This window comes from Uloborus diversus, chromosome 6, assembly GCF_026930045.1.
Source record: "Uloborus diversus isolate 005 chromosome 6, Udiv.v.3.1, whole genome shotgun sequence".
NCBI lineage: Eukaryota > Metazoa > Arthropoda > Arachnida > Araneae > Uloboridae > Uloborus > Uloborus diversus.
In genome coordinates this window covers 86,506,085-86,521,565 of record NC_072736.1, presented here as the reverse complement: position 1 = coordinate 86,521,565, position 15,481 = coordinate 86,506,085, and the positions used below count along the sequence as shown (strand labels likewise).

The 15,481-nt window shown below is 34.8% G+C and overlaps 1 protein-coding gene across 1 annotated transcript in view; it reads right to left on the bottom strand.

The window, feature by feature from the left end:
- Nucleotides 1-15,481, bottom strand: part of LOC129224464 (uncharacterized) — a 48,077-nt gene that overhangs the window by 14,650 nt on the left and 17,946 nt on the right. The window contains exons 2-3 of the mRNA XM_054858917.1: nucleotides 13,705-13,827; nucleotides 1,810-2,074 (exon numbers count right to left, since the gene is read on the bottom strand). Coding sequence (XP_054714892.1) covers nucleotides 1,810-2,074; nucleotides 13,705-13,827 — 388 coding nt within the window. The remainder of the gene's footprint in view (nucleotides 1-1,809; nucleotides 2,075-13,704; nucleotides 13,828-15,481) is intronic.

Sequence of the window (15,481 nt, the reverse complement as noted above, 5' to 3'; positions counted from 1 at the left end):
AATGCAGAAACTTTAGCAAGAGTTACCCACCCCTTCTCAGTCATGCTCTCCCCCCTGCAATTTTAACAAACACCCCCCAAAACGCGACCCCCATAACGAGACAAAATCCTTTTGAAACTAATTCTCATAACTATTCTTTTTTTTATCGCAAAATAAATTATAATTTTACTAACTTTTCTATTTTAATTCAAATTCGTCAATTCAGACTGTCTGTTTTAGTAAATGATATTTTAATTAGCTGAAATAATTCAAATGCAGTTTTAATAAAGAAATAACAGACACGCAGTTCTTCAAAAATCCGCTTTTGACAAATTTTACAATCCAGTTCCTTTTTTAAATTTTTCCAGGAAGGATGAAAAATTACACCAATTGCTGTAATGAAATATCTGTCGAAATAAAGTAAAATACGAAACCATTATCGCTAACAAACTAGTTCTAAAGTTTCAATAAATTATTTTTAAACTGCTTTGAAAGCTTATAGTGTACGAAATTCATATAATGTTGTAGGAGTCATGTAATGTTCGTGTGGCTTCGAAAAATAAACACCCCGGTGCCGCATATAGAACTTATTCGAGAATCTATCTTTTATGTTGAAAGAAGTTCGATCCGAAAAACGGAGCTTTTAAGCTGCGAAATTAGCAAATAATCGCTTATTTAAAACGAGTCTGATTGAGAAACGTAGCGTGCTCCCTGGGCGCAGCGCCATCTGGATTTTCCTCAGATCTGACCTCACGTTTCGTCCGTCGATCGGCACACTGCTCTTTCTAGGCACTAGAGTTTTGGGTAAGTGCAGAGTAGTGATAGGAAAAATAAATCGAGTTCTCATAATCGAATCACTCGATTATTCAAGATCATTCGAAAACTATTTTCATTTTCGAGTTTTTGAGCTCGAGCCCCCCCCCCCTCCCCCCAACTTATCAATTATCATATCTCAAGTTCTCGGTTTGCAACATCGCGAGATCTCGATTATCAACATCTCCAAATCTCGATTATAAACATCTAGAAGTCAATCGCTCGAGTTCTCAATTCGAAAGATGTCGATTACCAACCATTCGATCATCAGAAATACTCTATTCTTGAGATCGCGACTATCAAAAGTTCTCGATTGTGCCCATTACTAGTGCAGAGCCATTTTCACGTAGTTTTATTAGAGGCTCGCAATGTTCGCAACATTTTAAAAATAAATATAGTATATAAAGAGGTTCAACGCCATTTTAGTGCCAGTGTGTCCAAAACGTAGCTAAGTCGGTTATGGATAACTGAAAGTACTATTCCCTTTTAATCACATACGTACTGGTATTTAATTATTTTAGTTTCGACAACATACTTTCTCTCCTTTTTCTTCTTACATAATATTTGTGGCGTACGTGTTGAAGTGTTGATAAATAAAGTAATATTTTCCTACATATTTATTAAGTCATTATCTTCCAGCTACACTTGATAGCCCAAGACCCCATGAGGGCCAGACCTATGTCATAGTATAAAGGCTCAAAATTTTTCTGTGTAAGGAAGCCAGCGTGACTACTCAGCGTAAATAGCGAACCGTTTTTTTACCTGCTGTGGTGTCCTTACGCAGAAAAAATTTGGCCTTTATACTATGACGTAGGTCTGGTACTCATGGGCTCTTACTCTATGAGATTCCTCCAAATTTTGAACCAGAAAAAATATATGAGAAAAGTTTTATCAGTTTAGTACCATAACTGCAATTATTTTAAACGTATTGCAAGTACGTATATTGAATTTATTGTAAACGTATTGAATTATGTTATTATTTAAACTATTTGAAAGATTAAAAACTTTCTTACTTACTCTACAATGTTTCTGAATGCACCAAACGATACGTTATTGATTTCAATCTCGAGCATATCTTTCGGTGACATACCGTAAGAACCTGGGCCAAAGAGCATCTCTTCGAATTTTGTGCTACCAACGGCAAGAATCGCTTTATGTGCCAATATAGAAGACTTGCTCTTTTTACCTTTTTTGATGATGAATTTGACATCTGCGAACTTCTCACTTTTGTACAAATTACGCATGCGCACTCCTATATCAGGCGCCCGAAGAGTTTTGCTTCCTGAAAGAAAATAGACAGAAACAAGTAATGAAGGGCCGTAAGCAGTGGCGGCGATTCGGGGGGGGGAGGGCAAGAGGGGCACCCCCGCTTTTTATGGTTGATTTATTTTATTTTCCAATTTAGGAACCCAAACTAGAAATTATGAAAAAAAAAACATTACGGCAGCATATACAAGCAGTAAGTTTTAGTTTATGTATTCATTGTTTAGATATTAGTAAATCAACTAGCTGCGTGCCCGGCGTTGCACGGGCTACTTAAAAAATGAAAGAGATGTCCAATTGATGTTTTTGTATTACTCTGACATCAGTTTCTAAAGCGCTAAGGAGTAAATAAATACGCGTAGTGCAAGGTTTGCAAAACACCAGTAGAGCATATTTTTGGCAAAAATCTCTTTAACGTTAATCATAGTTATCAATAATGCAAGTTATGAGTTTTTTCAATTAGCACAAAAGATGAAAATATATGCATTATCAATTATAATCTGTGCTCACTTTAAACTGAATTAAATCTGATATACTATACCTGAAACATTTGTATGTACAATTACGATCAGCTTTTTACATAAAATGACACACACTTTTCGGTTGCTTACGTGAAACTAAAGCATCAAGACTTAATAAATACCAATCAGCATTAATTTAATACCAAGTCATCAGATTCGAATAAAGCTTTAGTTAAAATCCTTAAAAACAATATTTTTGTTCAACTCTGCTTCACTTAAAGAAATCCAAACAAGCTTAATTTAACATGGTCTTTTAACAATACAAACTATATTTCAAAAATTGAAACAGGAAAGAAAAAGAGAGTTATTACAATTCGAAAACTCACAGATGTGACGGGAAAAAGTCCAACAAAATAGACATAATTAGTCGCACATCCTAAATGTACCAAAATATGAGGCCGGTGAATGATAAACTCGCACTACAATCAATAAACATAACTAAAGAAACAACTTTCATATGTTGAAAGGAGTTAAGAACGTTGAATGTAAAAAATAAAAAAAGGACAGACGATAAAATAAAGGCTATATCCGAATAGAGCAACCAATTTTAAACTAATTTAAAATGAAATTCTAGATGGAAACGTTGTTTTAAGATTTGGACAGCAGCCAAAAAAATCTCTTTTAAAGCAATTATTAGAATTTTACTTGCTCACGCAAATTCAAAATGGCAACAGGAAAGAAATAAAATTCCCGAATAACGTTATGTTAATTAACGTTTTAATTAATATCTCCGCTCATTAAAGTCGCACAATTACGAGATTGGTCCTATTGTTTTCTTTGGGAAATTTCGAATTGATCGGTATCTCGTTTGACTCCCGATTTGCAGCGGTTCTCGAGAAGATAGATCTTCAGACAGACAGACAGACAGACGCGAACAGATTTTAATATTATAGTGGATGGATGGATGGATGGATGGATGGATGGATTGTTTCACGAAAACAAGCCATACTTGCTTAATGTACCAGGTGTTTGGGACCTCTCCAAATACTTTGCGGTAAATAATGTAAGTCTAATTGAAGCAGTGAGAAACAGAAAGATGTAAGTGGACATTTTTTAATTTTGAGTAAAACGTGTTTAAAGATAAGGTCCTAGGTAGGCTTTCATTGAAAAGTTTTTCTTTATTATGCTGTACAGCAACACCTACTAAGGTTACTACTACTATATCTTGCCCCAAGACAGTGGAGAGGTTCCCCTACTACTTGCACTGATGGTTATCTCCAAATTTTCAGTTTTGCCACTTTCACCCCTTTGTTTCTCACTGCCTTAATTCATGTCAAAGTGTTTCTTCGGGGAAAGTTATTGTGTACATAACGCATCAAAACTTTAAGAAAAACGTGAGTTAAGCTGTTAGATTTTAATCAATTGCCTATGATATGTTCTCAAAACCAGCCCCAACAAAATTCTGTACTTTTTTTCTTCTTTTTTTTTTTTTTTTTTGCTGCTACAGTAAAACCTGTAAAGTTGACCACCCTTGTAAGTTGACCACCTGTCTAAGTTTACCGCCGTTTTAGGTACAGAAGAGGTCCTCTTATGAGTCCCAATCGCCGCCTCTGGCCTTAATTATTTGTATATTACGTAATCAGACGAAAGGGTTGGTTCGTTTAGTTGTGGTAAACATTGTCCATATCCATCGGGTCCATCGTTGTCCATCGGGCTGCCGAGTCTCAAAGCTGGCCTCTTGTCAGTTTTTAAGCCCTGAATCGCAGAACGAAGTAGCGACACGTCCGCCATCTTGGGGCTAAATGCCGCTTTCTTCCTATATCTGCTATGGCGAAATAGCGTGTTTTGCTTCTTGATTGTGGTTTCTTATTAACGCCATGTTAATCTACTCTCAAGAAGTACTACAATCAAGAAGCTAAACACGCTAGTACTTCATTATAGTAGACATGGAAGAAAGCGGGATTTAGCCCGAAGATGGCAGATGCATCGCTAAAGCCACAAATTCTAGCAGGGCTCGTAATTTATTTATTTATTTATTTTTTTGAATTTTTTAAAGAAATAAAAAAAGTCGTATTTTTTAAATTTAAATTAGATTGTTTTTTTTATTTTTTTAAAAAAATCTCCAAAGATTTGTAGACATTAACTACTTTACATTTATACACATAATATATTTCATACAATAGATGAATCCATTCTGCTTACTTTTAAATTAAGTTTTCTAACTATTCAATACATTTATAAAAAAATATATAATGCTTAGATAAGATGTGATTTTGTATTACGCTTTGCTTAAAAATAAGGTTTTCATCATTATGCACGTTTTTAGTGTAAAATAATATGTTGAACAATTACTTTTCTCAGCTATATTAGTCATAGTCTAATCGTATGTAAGAAAAACTGCAAATTTTTATTTTGTTCTGAACTGTACTTTCGGAGTAAAAGCAATATTGCAAGAGTGAAACACAGAAAAAGGGACCTATGTAGTTCTGCCTCCTGAAATTAAGATAGTATAATGTAGTATTGTTAAATTTTGAGCAATACGTTCTAAAAATGCAAAATTAATTTATAAAAAAAAGTCAACTGATTCTAATAAATGATTTTGTTAAAAAAATCACTTGCTTCAAATGAATTGATTTCAATCAATGATTTTTTTTTTAATCACTTGATTTAAATCAACGAACCCTGCGATCTAGGTCTTTAGTCAGTTTGGGAGTCCCCCTATAGAACTTGAGAAACTTATACTACTCCAATCTCGAGTCCTCCCCCCCCCCCTCTAAACAAACCGAGACCTTAGTTTCCCACAAGGCTGTCATTGCCTCTCGTCAGCCCTGCAACTTACCAAACTTGATCTCTGCAAAACTCGATCCTACATTGGCAGGGAGACAGCCTGCTTATTACACTGGTCAACAAGGTTTCTGTTCCTTAGTAAGTCATGACTTTTATATTTTAGGGGATGTTGAAAAAGAATATGACGATAAAAATATTCCATCACCCACAGATTTTTGAAAAATCCAAAATCTTTAAAATTTTAATTTAATGACATTTATTCAATGCTAGTGGTACCTGTCAATAAAGTTCAAGAGCGCTTCTTCTGGAATAAGGCGGAGGATGACGTGGAGAAGTGGTACCGTTCTTGTGACGCCTATGCTGCTCGTAAAGGACCGAAGAAAAGAAGCCGAGAGAAGCTACATCTGTACAACGTTGGAGCTCCTTTCCAACGAATAGGGATCGACATCCTGGGTCCTGTACTAAGAACTTCTGATGGGAACAAATACATCCTTGTTTCCATTGACTATTTTACCAAATGGCCTGAAGCATAGCCCATTCCAGATCAAGAAGCTACCACCATAGCAGAGACTCTTGTCCAGCACTGAATCTCGAGATAAGGAACACATTTGCAGATTCATTCCGATCAAGGGAGGAATTTCATCTATGCTGTGTTTAAGGGCCTATGTCAAATTCTCGGAATTGAGAAAACTAGGACAACACCACTACACTCACAATCGGACGGCATGGTGGAGAGATTTAACCGCACAATTCTGAATAATCTCTCGCTTATGGTTTTCAGAAATCAAAGGGGTTTTGGGACAAGAAGTTACCTTTGTTCCTGCTGGCCTACCGCAGTGCTGTCCACGAGACTACCGGATATGCCCCATCTCAGATGCTCTTCGGACGAGAACATCGGTTACCCTGTGATCTCGTCTTCGGTCGTCCTCCGAATGCGCCTTTATCGCCTGAGGAGTACAACCAGGATCTCCAGGCCCGGTTGAAAGACGTTCGCACGAGAGCGAATCAAGATCGCGGTGGAGAAGATGAAGACCAAATACGACACAAGGTCCACTGGAGATGAATTCCATGAAGGTGACAAGGTTTGGTTATGGAATCCCATCCGACGGAATGGTTTTTCACCCAAATTGCAGTCGCATTGGGGTGGACACTATAAAGTCCTTAACCGAGTGAATAACGTCGTAGTGAGGAACCAAAAATCACCCAACGCAAAACCTAGGGTTGTACATTATGATCGGTTAGTCCCATACTATGGCCATAGTTCATGAACAATTACGTAAACAACCATGGTTGATAACATAAAAGTTCATAAAAGTTGTAGATAATTTTTGCCTTTAATATTTACTTAATATTTTTTGTTATTGTGTTTTCTGTGTCTGGTTGGTTATTATTTAATGTGTGTATTTGTAAACTTGTGATATAAGTTTGGCTTCCTTACAGGGGATTGTACTGCCCTGGACGTGCAGTGCTTAGGAACGGGGCAATGTTACAAATCCTGTAAATAGTAAGTATTTGATTAATTTGTTGTAATCTGGCTAAATTTGGTGTTTATTCCATTAATCTTCATCTAAAATTATTGTACGTAGTTGTAAATAAATCTCCTGTGTTCAGCCACTTCAAGAAATTCTTTAAATGACGACACAGTTCTTGAGAACCACCTTTAAGGGTTTCTTCGAAAAATCTGTGAAACGGATTGATTACGAAAAACCCAATAGAATTTTGAGTCATGAAATTGCTCTTTCTACACATTGACGGGAAATGTTTTTTTTTTTTTTTTCATTTTTTAAAAACCTGATTGTTAAACATGCCTCTCTAGACGGAACTTTTATTTTCGAGGTAGACCGTGCAACGCTGGATAAATGCAGTTAGTGACATATACATTAGTAAAGGTATATTTCATAGTTCTGTGTGCTTAGTGGGTGTATGGTGTGATTGTTTCCAAAATTTATAGCTGCATTCTTTAAAGATTTTTTATTAGTATTTTACTTAATGTTACTCAACTAAGAAGCAAAACGTCTTAAAGCAAAAGCTATTAAATGACTAAAAATAAACTATTTAAGACGTTAATACGAAATATAGTTCAAAGTACATTCAAATTATTGAGACTGCTCAAATTGAAAGATTTAAACAAAATTATGAATAGAATCTTTAAACTTCTTCGTTGTAACGCATTTTTGTCATGCATTGAGCTATATTATTTGCACCCCCCCCCCCCACCTCTAGGAAAGTTTTGAATTAGAGAAACAATTGCATTTATTATATTTGGTAGTATTTTTTGTTGTTTTTCAATATAATGTGCACCCCCCCCCCGGAAAACTTTGAATTCGTCCACGAATATATCGATACATCGAAAATATCGATATTTGGAGAGTGATATATCGCGGAATTTAAATTCTGATATCACCTAGTCCTAGTGCAGATTAATACTGTTTTCTTTGGCAAGTGAACGAACAGTGTGTGTCTTATTCGCACAGTGTGTGTCTTCGCACACTGTGTGTGTCGACTGCAAGTGTCTTCGACTTTCTGTAGAAAGATTTCAGTTGGTTATTTCTTAGAGCTTGGTTCAAGTAGGTAAGTATTGATTTTAGTACTAAAGTCTAAAAGGAAAGAGTGGTTCTTGAGTTATGGCCAGGTTAAAAAGGGCAAGATGAATGGCCCTCACCGAATGTTAATTCCACCAAAATAAAACTTTTCACTTAAACACTATCAAGTGGTATCATTGAGCCGATAGCATCGTTGACATTTTCATAGCACGGATTTTTCGGGGGTCTTAGTAACTTTTTTTCTGCGGAGGGGGGGGGGGGCGATAGTTTTAAGGGGCTCCGTAGCTTTTTAGAGGGTGCGCCATTAATCAACAACAGTGACGTACTATTTTTTGAGATACTTTCTGGTATTGATGAAAGGAACCTAAAAGATATCGAAGATGCTGTTTTTGATGTTCAGAAATTTATTTATGTCTATTCAATGTTGATTTTCACGCACCATAAAACCCGCTTTCGTACAAAAGTTTTTTCCGTTCTTTTGTTGATACTCTTTTTTTCATAATGCAGGGCAATAATTTCAAAAATAATAATCTTTTGTCAAAGCCAACTTTACTTCAATTTTCAAAAACGTTTCAAAATTGTTTTGCTTTCGGACAAAATGGTTAAACAACAACACGAATTCTGAACAGTAAATAGAATCCGATTCTACACTTCTTCAAATATAAACATTTTCTTTTTCCAAAACCCTTTTCAAAGAACCCAGTCCAGAAACCGAGCTCACTTTTTGAATTTTCATTAGGATTCAGGAGAATCGAACGAGTAAATAAGACGAAAATTGCTGGAAATGAATTTATAATGCAGTTTATTTGACCACGATGCGTACACCCTAGTCTTAAATTATAGTGTTATTCATTGCTTACTTACGGACGACGCGTTTAGACATTTGCCAGCGATATAAAATTGAATACGAGTTCCTAGAATTACGGATGGATAAATCGAAGATAATTATACGGTACGATAAGAAATGGTAATCATGCTTAGAAAATTTATAGGTTCAGAAATACGGAGTTAGTTTTTTTTCCGTTTATTTTTTAAAGATATGAGTTAGCTTGGCTGTCCTTGAGTTTTTACCGCAGGATAATTTATTTAATTAAAGGATTCGGGCAAAGAATAAAAGGAAAATTTCATTTGAAATTGCATTTGGGTCAGTGAAGATTTTTCATCCTGTAATCGAGAATAGAAGTGTACCCCACCCACCAAAGAAATTCCAAGAACTTTAAACAATTTTCTTATGCGTTCTTTGTAATGAGATTGTTTTCACAACGCAAAAATTTTTTTTCGTACTTTCTCTGTCGTGTTATGTTTTTATAATACAATCTGGTGTCAAATAATTGCGTTCGAACATTATGTAGGGGAGATTTGAAAAGAATAGAATGCCTGAAAAAAAAACTAACTCATCCAGAGTGCGGACTCAAGTTTAGTGCGGATTAGAAGTTAAAACCTCGAATATTCCTTTACCTCGAAGCCGTCATCGGGTCCCTAACTCTTGAGACTATTTCCCATAACTCGAACGTTTTAGCCGATCCTTTGGGAGTTCGAGTTATTGAGAGTTGACCGTATTTGCTCATTCAGGGATGTACACGAGGGGGGAGGGGGGCTCCACGGAACAGAGAGCTAAATTGAAAATTTTCGGGAAGTTAATTTTAGAGGATTTTTGATCTTATAGGATTTGAGGGGGTGCGCCATCACCCCTGGGGGGGGGGGGGGTAAGCAGCACTGGCTTATTGAAACAAGACAATTTTAAAGTTCTTCATATATAGTAGCGGCTCTACTTTTATTTGATCCATGGAAAATACTATTCCTACAATAATATTTTCATGAGTAACCATCCCTCTTTTGCTCTATTATCAACAAAGATTTGGTACCTTGGATACTTCGCGGTCGCCTCTCCCTGAGGCAAAATAGAACGTCACGACATCCTTTTTGGGATCCACTGCTCCATATGATTAATATACTTTTTGGGAGTCGCATGAAATAACTGTTTGCATGGATTATGAAATTTTTTTTGTGCATTTCGTAAAGTTTAGTCTACATTGTCTTTAAATAGGATTTAATTACTGTCGACGAGTTAACTGTTTAGCTAGCACACAAAGAACCATTATGAAGATCCTGCTTTGTGCAGGGGTGGATCCAGCAGAGAAGGGGGGGGAGGGGTCGATGAAGGGAGGGCCCCCTCCCTCCTGGATCGTGCTCCCCGTCATAATTTCACACAGAAACAAAATCACATATTTGCTCCAAAAATAACACAGTAAAACCTGTCTACAACGATACTGTTGGGACCTAAAAAAATATCGTAATAGATAGGTTATGGTTTTAGACAGTTTGATTAGTCATTTTGCTGGAGCCAAAAAAAAAAAAAAAAAATTGTTATAGACAAGTTCTGGTTATAAACGGTATTGTTATAGATAGGTTTCACCGTATGTGAAAGAACCAGTAATAAACGCCTCCAACTGACCTTCGTTCAGTTTGGACATCATTGCCCATTCAGTGTAAAACCATATATTGCAGCAAGTTTCGGCGGAAAAACAGCAATTTTTTATGTTTTATTTCGCCATCACTTCTTGTGAAACATGGCATAGATTGGTTGAGAGAATCAACGGGGTTCTATATTTTCTATAAATATTGCCTGCACCCTTTGGCAGTCTGGAAGAGATAAGTGAGTCGCTCAGAAGCCAATGCGGTTAAGTCCATTTTTTGATATTTTCTGATTTTTGGAAATTTTGATGACATAAATAATAATCTTCTTAGTTATTAAAGGATTTACTCATAGGTTACTTTTTTCTAGGTTAGACAGCCCTTTTTTTAATAGCTTCTGAATATATTGTATAATAATTTCAGAAGCCATTGTGAATAAGTCCTCCTTTTATCAATATTTTTTACATAAACTTTGAAATAAAAAATTAATTCTTCTTCTTCTTTCTATATTTGTTGGCAACACTGAAAAACAAGATATTCATCGTAACCGTTACCTTCTAATTAGAATCGTTTGAGTTTTATGCATGTGCGTCAGAACACAAATATTACGTTGAAGTGTTTGCGAAAATTATTGTGTTATCAAAAAATTAAATAAATTTTCTTTAATAACTGTAAAAACTCTGACTTTTTAAAATAATTAAAAAGATTTATTGTAAGGGTATAAAAACTAAAAATGTCAATGGAAATAGGACACAGTGAAAGTGATACGATATTTCATTCTAATTCAAGGAGAGTTAACCGTTTAGTATGGCTAACATCGTATAGTATGGCTAATGATCGACTAAGAGCTTCAGACGAAATATACGGGTTTAGTTTTGATTTAGAAAAAGCATTACCATTTCCGAAACTATCCACATCAGTAACTTATTACAAGAGAAACTTATATGTATACAATCTTGGTTGCCATGATTTAAAGACTAACGAGGGCTACATGTATGTTTGGCCTATAACCCAAGCATCACAGGGTTCACAAGAAGTGGCATCGTGTTTAATTAAACACATTAAATTGTACGCAAAGGATTTTCAAAAAATTATAATGTATTCAGATTCATGTTCAGGACAGAATCGAAATATAAAAATTGTGTTAAGTTTACTGAAATTGGTTCAGAGTGAAGATATAAAAGCTGAATCAATTGAGCTTACACTTTTATTAAGTGGGCACAGTTATTTGCCCAATGATGCTGATTTTGCAGTTATAGAAGCTTATGCAAAAAAAATTCCGTATATTCATAACCCTAGTGACTGGTATCATATAATACAAAATAGCAAAAAAAAAAAAAAGCCTTTCAGAGTTGCCGAAATGAATCCACAAGAATTTCTATTTACAAAAGCATTGGAAGAAGCTGTTACCAACAGAAAAAAAATCAACAAGTGGACTAACAGTCAATTGGCTTAATATGAGATGGATAAAATTGGAAAGATCAAACCCAAGCAGCATTAAGTTCAAACATAATTTTGACGAGGATACCTTTCATGTAATTGATATAAAAAAAATAGGTAGGCCAGTAAATTTAAAAAACATAACTTAACCTATATTATATCCTAATGGCAGAACAATTTCAAGAGAAACAAAAAAGACATCATGTGTTTAAGTAAGTATATACCTCCAATTAAACACGACTTTTACAGGACATTAAGGAAAACACGTGGAGATCAAGATTTACATTTAAATAACTCGGAAGAAGATGATGTTTGTTATGATGAATAAACGTAAAACTTATGACAATAATGTTATTTTATTATTTTTACATAAATTTCTTATCTTTTTCAGCTGCCAAAAGGTATAAGTCCTAAAATTTTTAAGATGTTGTCATTATTTAAATAAATACTTATGTTTTTATTTACACATCCTGTACATATCTTGTTTTTTTGCAGAGTTTACACCTCGAAAAAAGATTTGATACACTTTTCTAATTAAATTAATGAACCAAAAATTTTAAAAACTAATGTATTAAAAAACATTAATTTTCTCAATTTTTGTGTTTTGGACAACCGCATTGGCTTCTGAGCGGCTCAAGTAACAACCCCTCATTCTTCACGTTGAAGTCCAATCACTATGAGCGGCAGTTTGTAAATTGATGTTTTTGTCAAGCCTTAAAATTTCAAAAAAAAAAAAAAAAAATGGTGTATAAAGCTTTGGTGCTCTTCCGATCCAATTGCTTCTCTCTCTTGTTTGCAACAAAGGAATGTCAATGGTCAAGACAGCGAAATTTGTTTCAAACACAATTTTAATCAGCGCTAAAAATAAATTTTAAAGTACACTCGACGAAACAAGGATTACTGAACGTTTAAATCCATTCAGTACGTACTGTACAGATTGGATTTTGAAATGAGGAATTTTAGAACAGTTGTACTACAAAATCGTGTTAATGCTCCATGTTGACTGATCCTAAGAACATTTACAAATAAAAATTTCTTTATCGCCTGGTTTTTCTCATTGTCAAACTAGATGTCCGCTTTAAAAAGCAAAATGATGATATGATACGGAAATTACAAAAAGAAGTTCCTTTCATTTTACTTCCAACCAATTTTATTGATTCTGATTTAGATGTTATTGATACCACTTGAAAATATGAATGTGATTTACGCCAAAGCACAGACGCCCTTTCTGAAGGGCGTTGTTTTCTTGTTAAAAGTTTTGAATAGAAAAAAACAGAAAACACGGTAGACCAACAAATGAAAGCATTCAAATTTGCATTAATGTTTCTTAACAATCTGCATTTTGTTTAGTAGTGATGACATTTACCCTCCAGCTCAGTTATTCCCTATTCCAGATTGATGAGTGTGGAGTACAAGAAGAATGAAACTGCAGTCTCCGGATGGGAAAACCGTTCTATCGATATATATTGCATGTAATGCATGTTGTTTTTTACCAATCGCTAAAACCACTGCGGAAAATTTACTTGAGCGTTTTGAAAGTAAAGACACTTTCATGATCCCTCAAAAATCAGAAGCGGTCTGAGTGTCTTTGAACGAACAGGCGTGCCTGTAGACGCTGAAGAGTTTTTCAATATAATTAGCGAAGAAACATACTTGAAAATCACAATTGAAGTTTCCTTTTCTGTGTTAGGTGCACCTGCTTTATTATTTTAAGTATTTATTTGCTGTAAGTTAATAAATAAATCCTTAAAACATTACTTTTAGGTGCACCGCCCCAATGATTTATAAACAAAACATAAAACGTTTGAAGTTCAAATCACAGTTAATCAAGTCTTTCTCAGCGTTTTTTCTTTCTCTTAAACATGAAAAGCAACTCCATTATGTTTGGCGATCGCATATCCATCTTTCAACATTCCCGAGAAATTGTTCGACTAAGTCTTTATCTCAAGAATCGTTGGCTTCTGAAAGATACATACATTTTTACTGCATTATATAGAACTCACCTGATCGGGAGAAAGACTGATTCGAAAACTGTGACGCTGTTTCACTTGAATCGTCCAATAAACTACCTGAAGCCCATTGGATTCGATCTTTCTGTTGATTTGAAGCATTTCCAAAAGGTAAACCTAAAAGTGAAATTATATATATATATATATATATAAAACTAGAGATCAAAAGAAATAAAATCACACATGTAACAATTTTTAAGTGCGGGAGGCATAGACTAAACAAAGTTTACTAAACTATTCTTTTTATTGGATGAACATTTACAATGTTGTGGCAAATTCAGGGGAGCCCGGAACATTTTTTTGGAGGAGAGGGGGGTAATTTGCAGAATGAAACTCCGATTTTGATGAATGATTAAATTAGACCCCAACACTGCAATTTTACAATGCTGTCCCCAAGTTCTTCGAACTGTAAGACAGAATGGGGTTGTTTCCTTCAGTCAAAAGTAGTACTTTTTGTCAATGAAATTGATAGAATAAGCAAAAAAAAAAAAAAAAAAACATGGACCCATAAAATACTTTCATTTTCCCAACAGTTATATTTTAATTAATTTTTTTAAATGTCCGATTTTCCAAACAAGGCGTGGTCTTGATGACGTCACAAATGACGCTTTGGGGCATCTTGCTATCGCGTTTCCTCGTTATGATAATCCAGAAGTGAAATGAAATTGCACTCTATGCTTGCTATCAACCATATCGTTGCCAGTACATGTGAGTAAATATGCGAATTAAATATTTTGTTCTGTGAACGGCAACACTGAATGGCATTTCATCATTTGTGATGTCATCGGCAGAAGTATAAACAATGAAAGCATACCGATTTAAGTATTTTTTTTAAATATCAAATTATTTAAAAAATGGTCAGATCCTATGTTTTTAAGCATGATCTTTCAGAAAAAAATACTTTTAAAATTTTGGAAACGACCCCATTTGTCGAAGAAGGGTATTTTTGTGGAGGTCACGGTGACCTCCCAGACTGTATCTACAAATACCATTTACACTCATTCTCAAGCTTGTATACCGCAGTATTGATCAATGTTACCGCAGTACCTTAAAGTTCCTAAACCTCGGCTATGCTGCTTCTCACGGTTTCCCGCGTCATACACAGTGTTTCCACTCTGGCTGACTCTCATATAAATTTCTTTGAAATACTATATTAATTGCTTTTTGAATGAAATGAGCGGAGCTCATTCTATGACGATACGCTCCTCCCCCCTCCCACTGACTCAACTTGATAGCGTTCTGTTTTTATCACATAGGGAACAGTAGCTGTGAAACCATCGAATATCTTTTTTCACATCATTATTTTTAGTTAATTGTGCAATAAAATGTTCCGTTTTTCAATGATCTTTTTCCTTCGGCAAGTCTCATAGGGGTCATTCCATACGAAATGAACAATATTCCCAAAAAAGTGGTGGCCGCATGGTAACAGATTTTTATGAAATTTGGTATACAGGTTCCTTTTATGCCTATATAAAAATATCTAAAATATTTTTGCTTAAAATTTTTTATTTGACTAGTTACATGCGATTGAAAATTGGTCAAATTGAACAGCATTCTCATAAATGCTAAATATTGCACATTTGAAGGCTTGTATCTTATTAACTATTTAATGAAAACATAAAAGTTATATGTTTTTGCAATCTATGGAGTAGGGAAATTTATCTGATATCAGTAAAATTTTCAAAGTTATTATAGTTAACTTTTAACCGAGTTTCAAAAACTGAAAATATTTCAATTTTCTCATAATTAAGCATTTTATTTTTTAATCTCA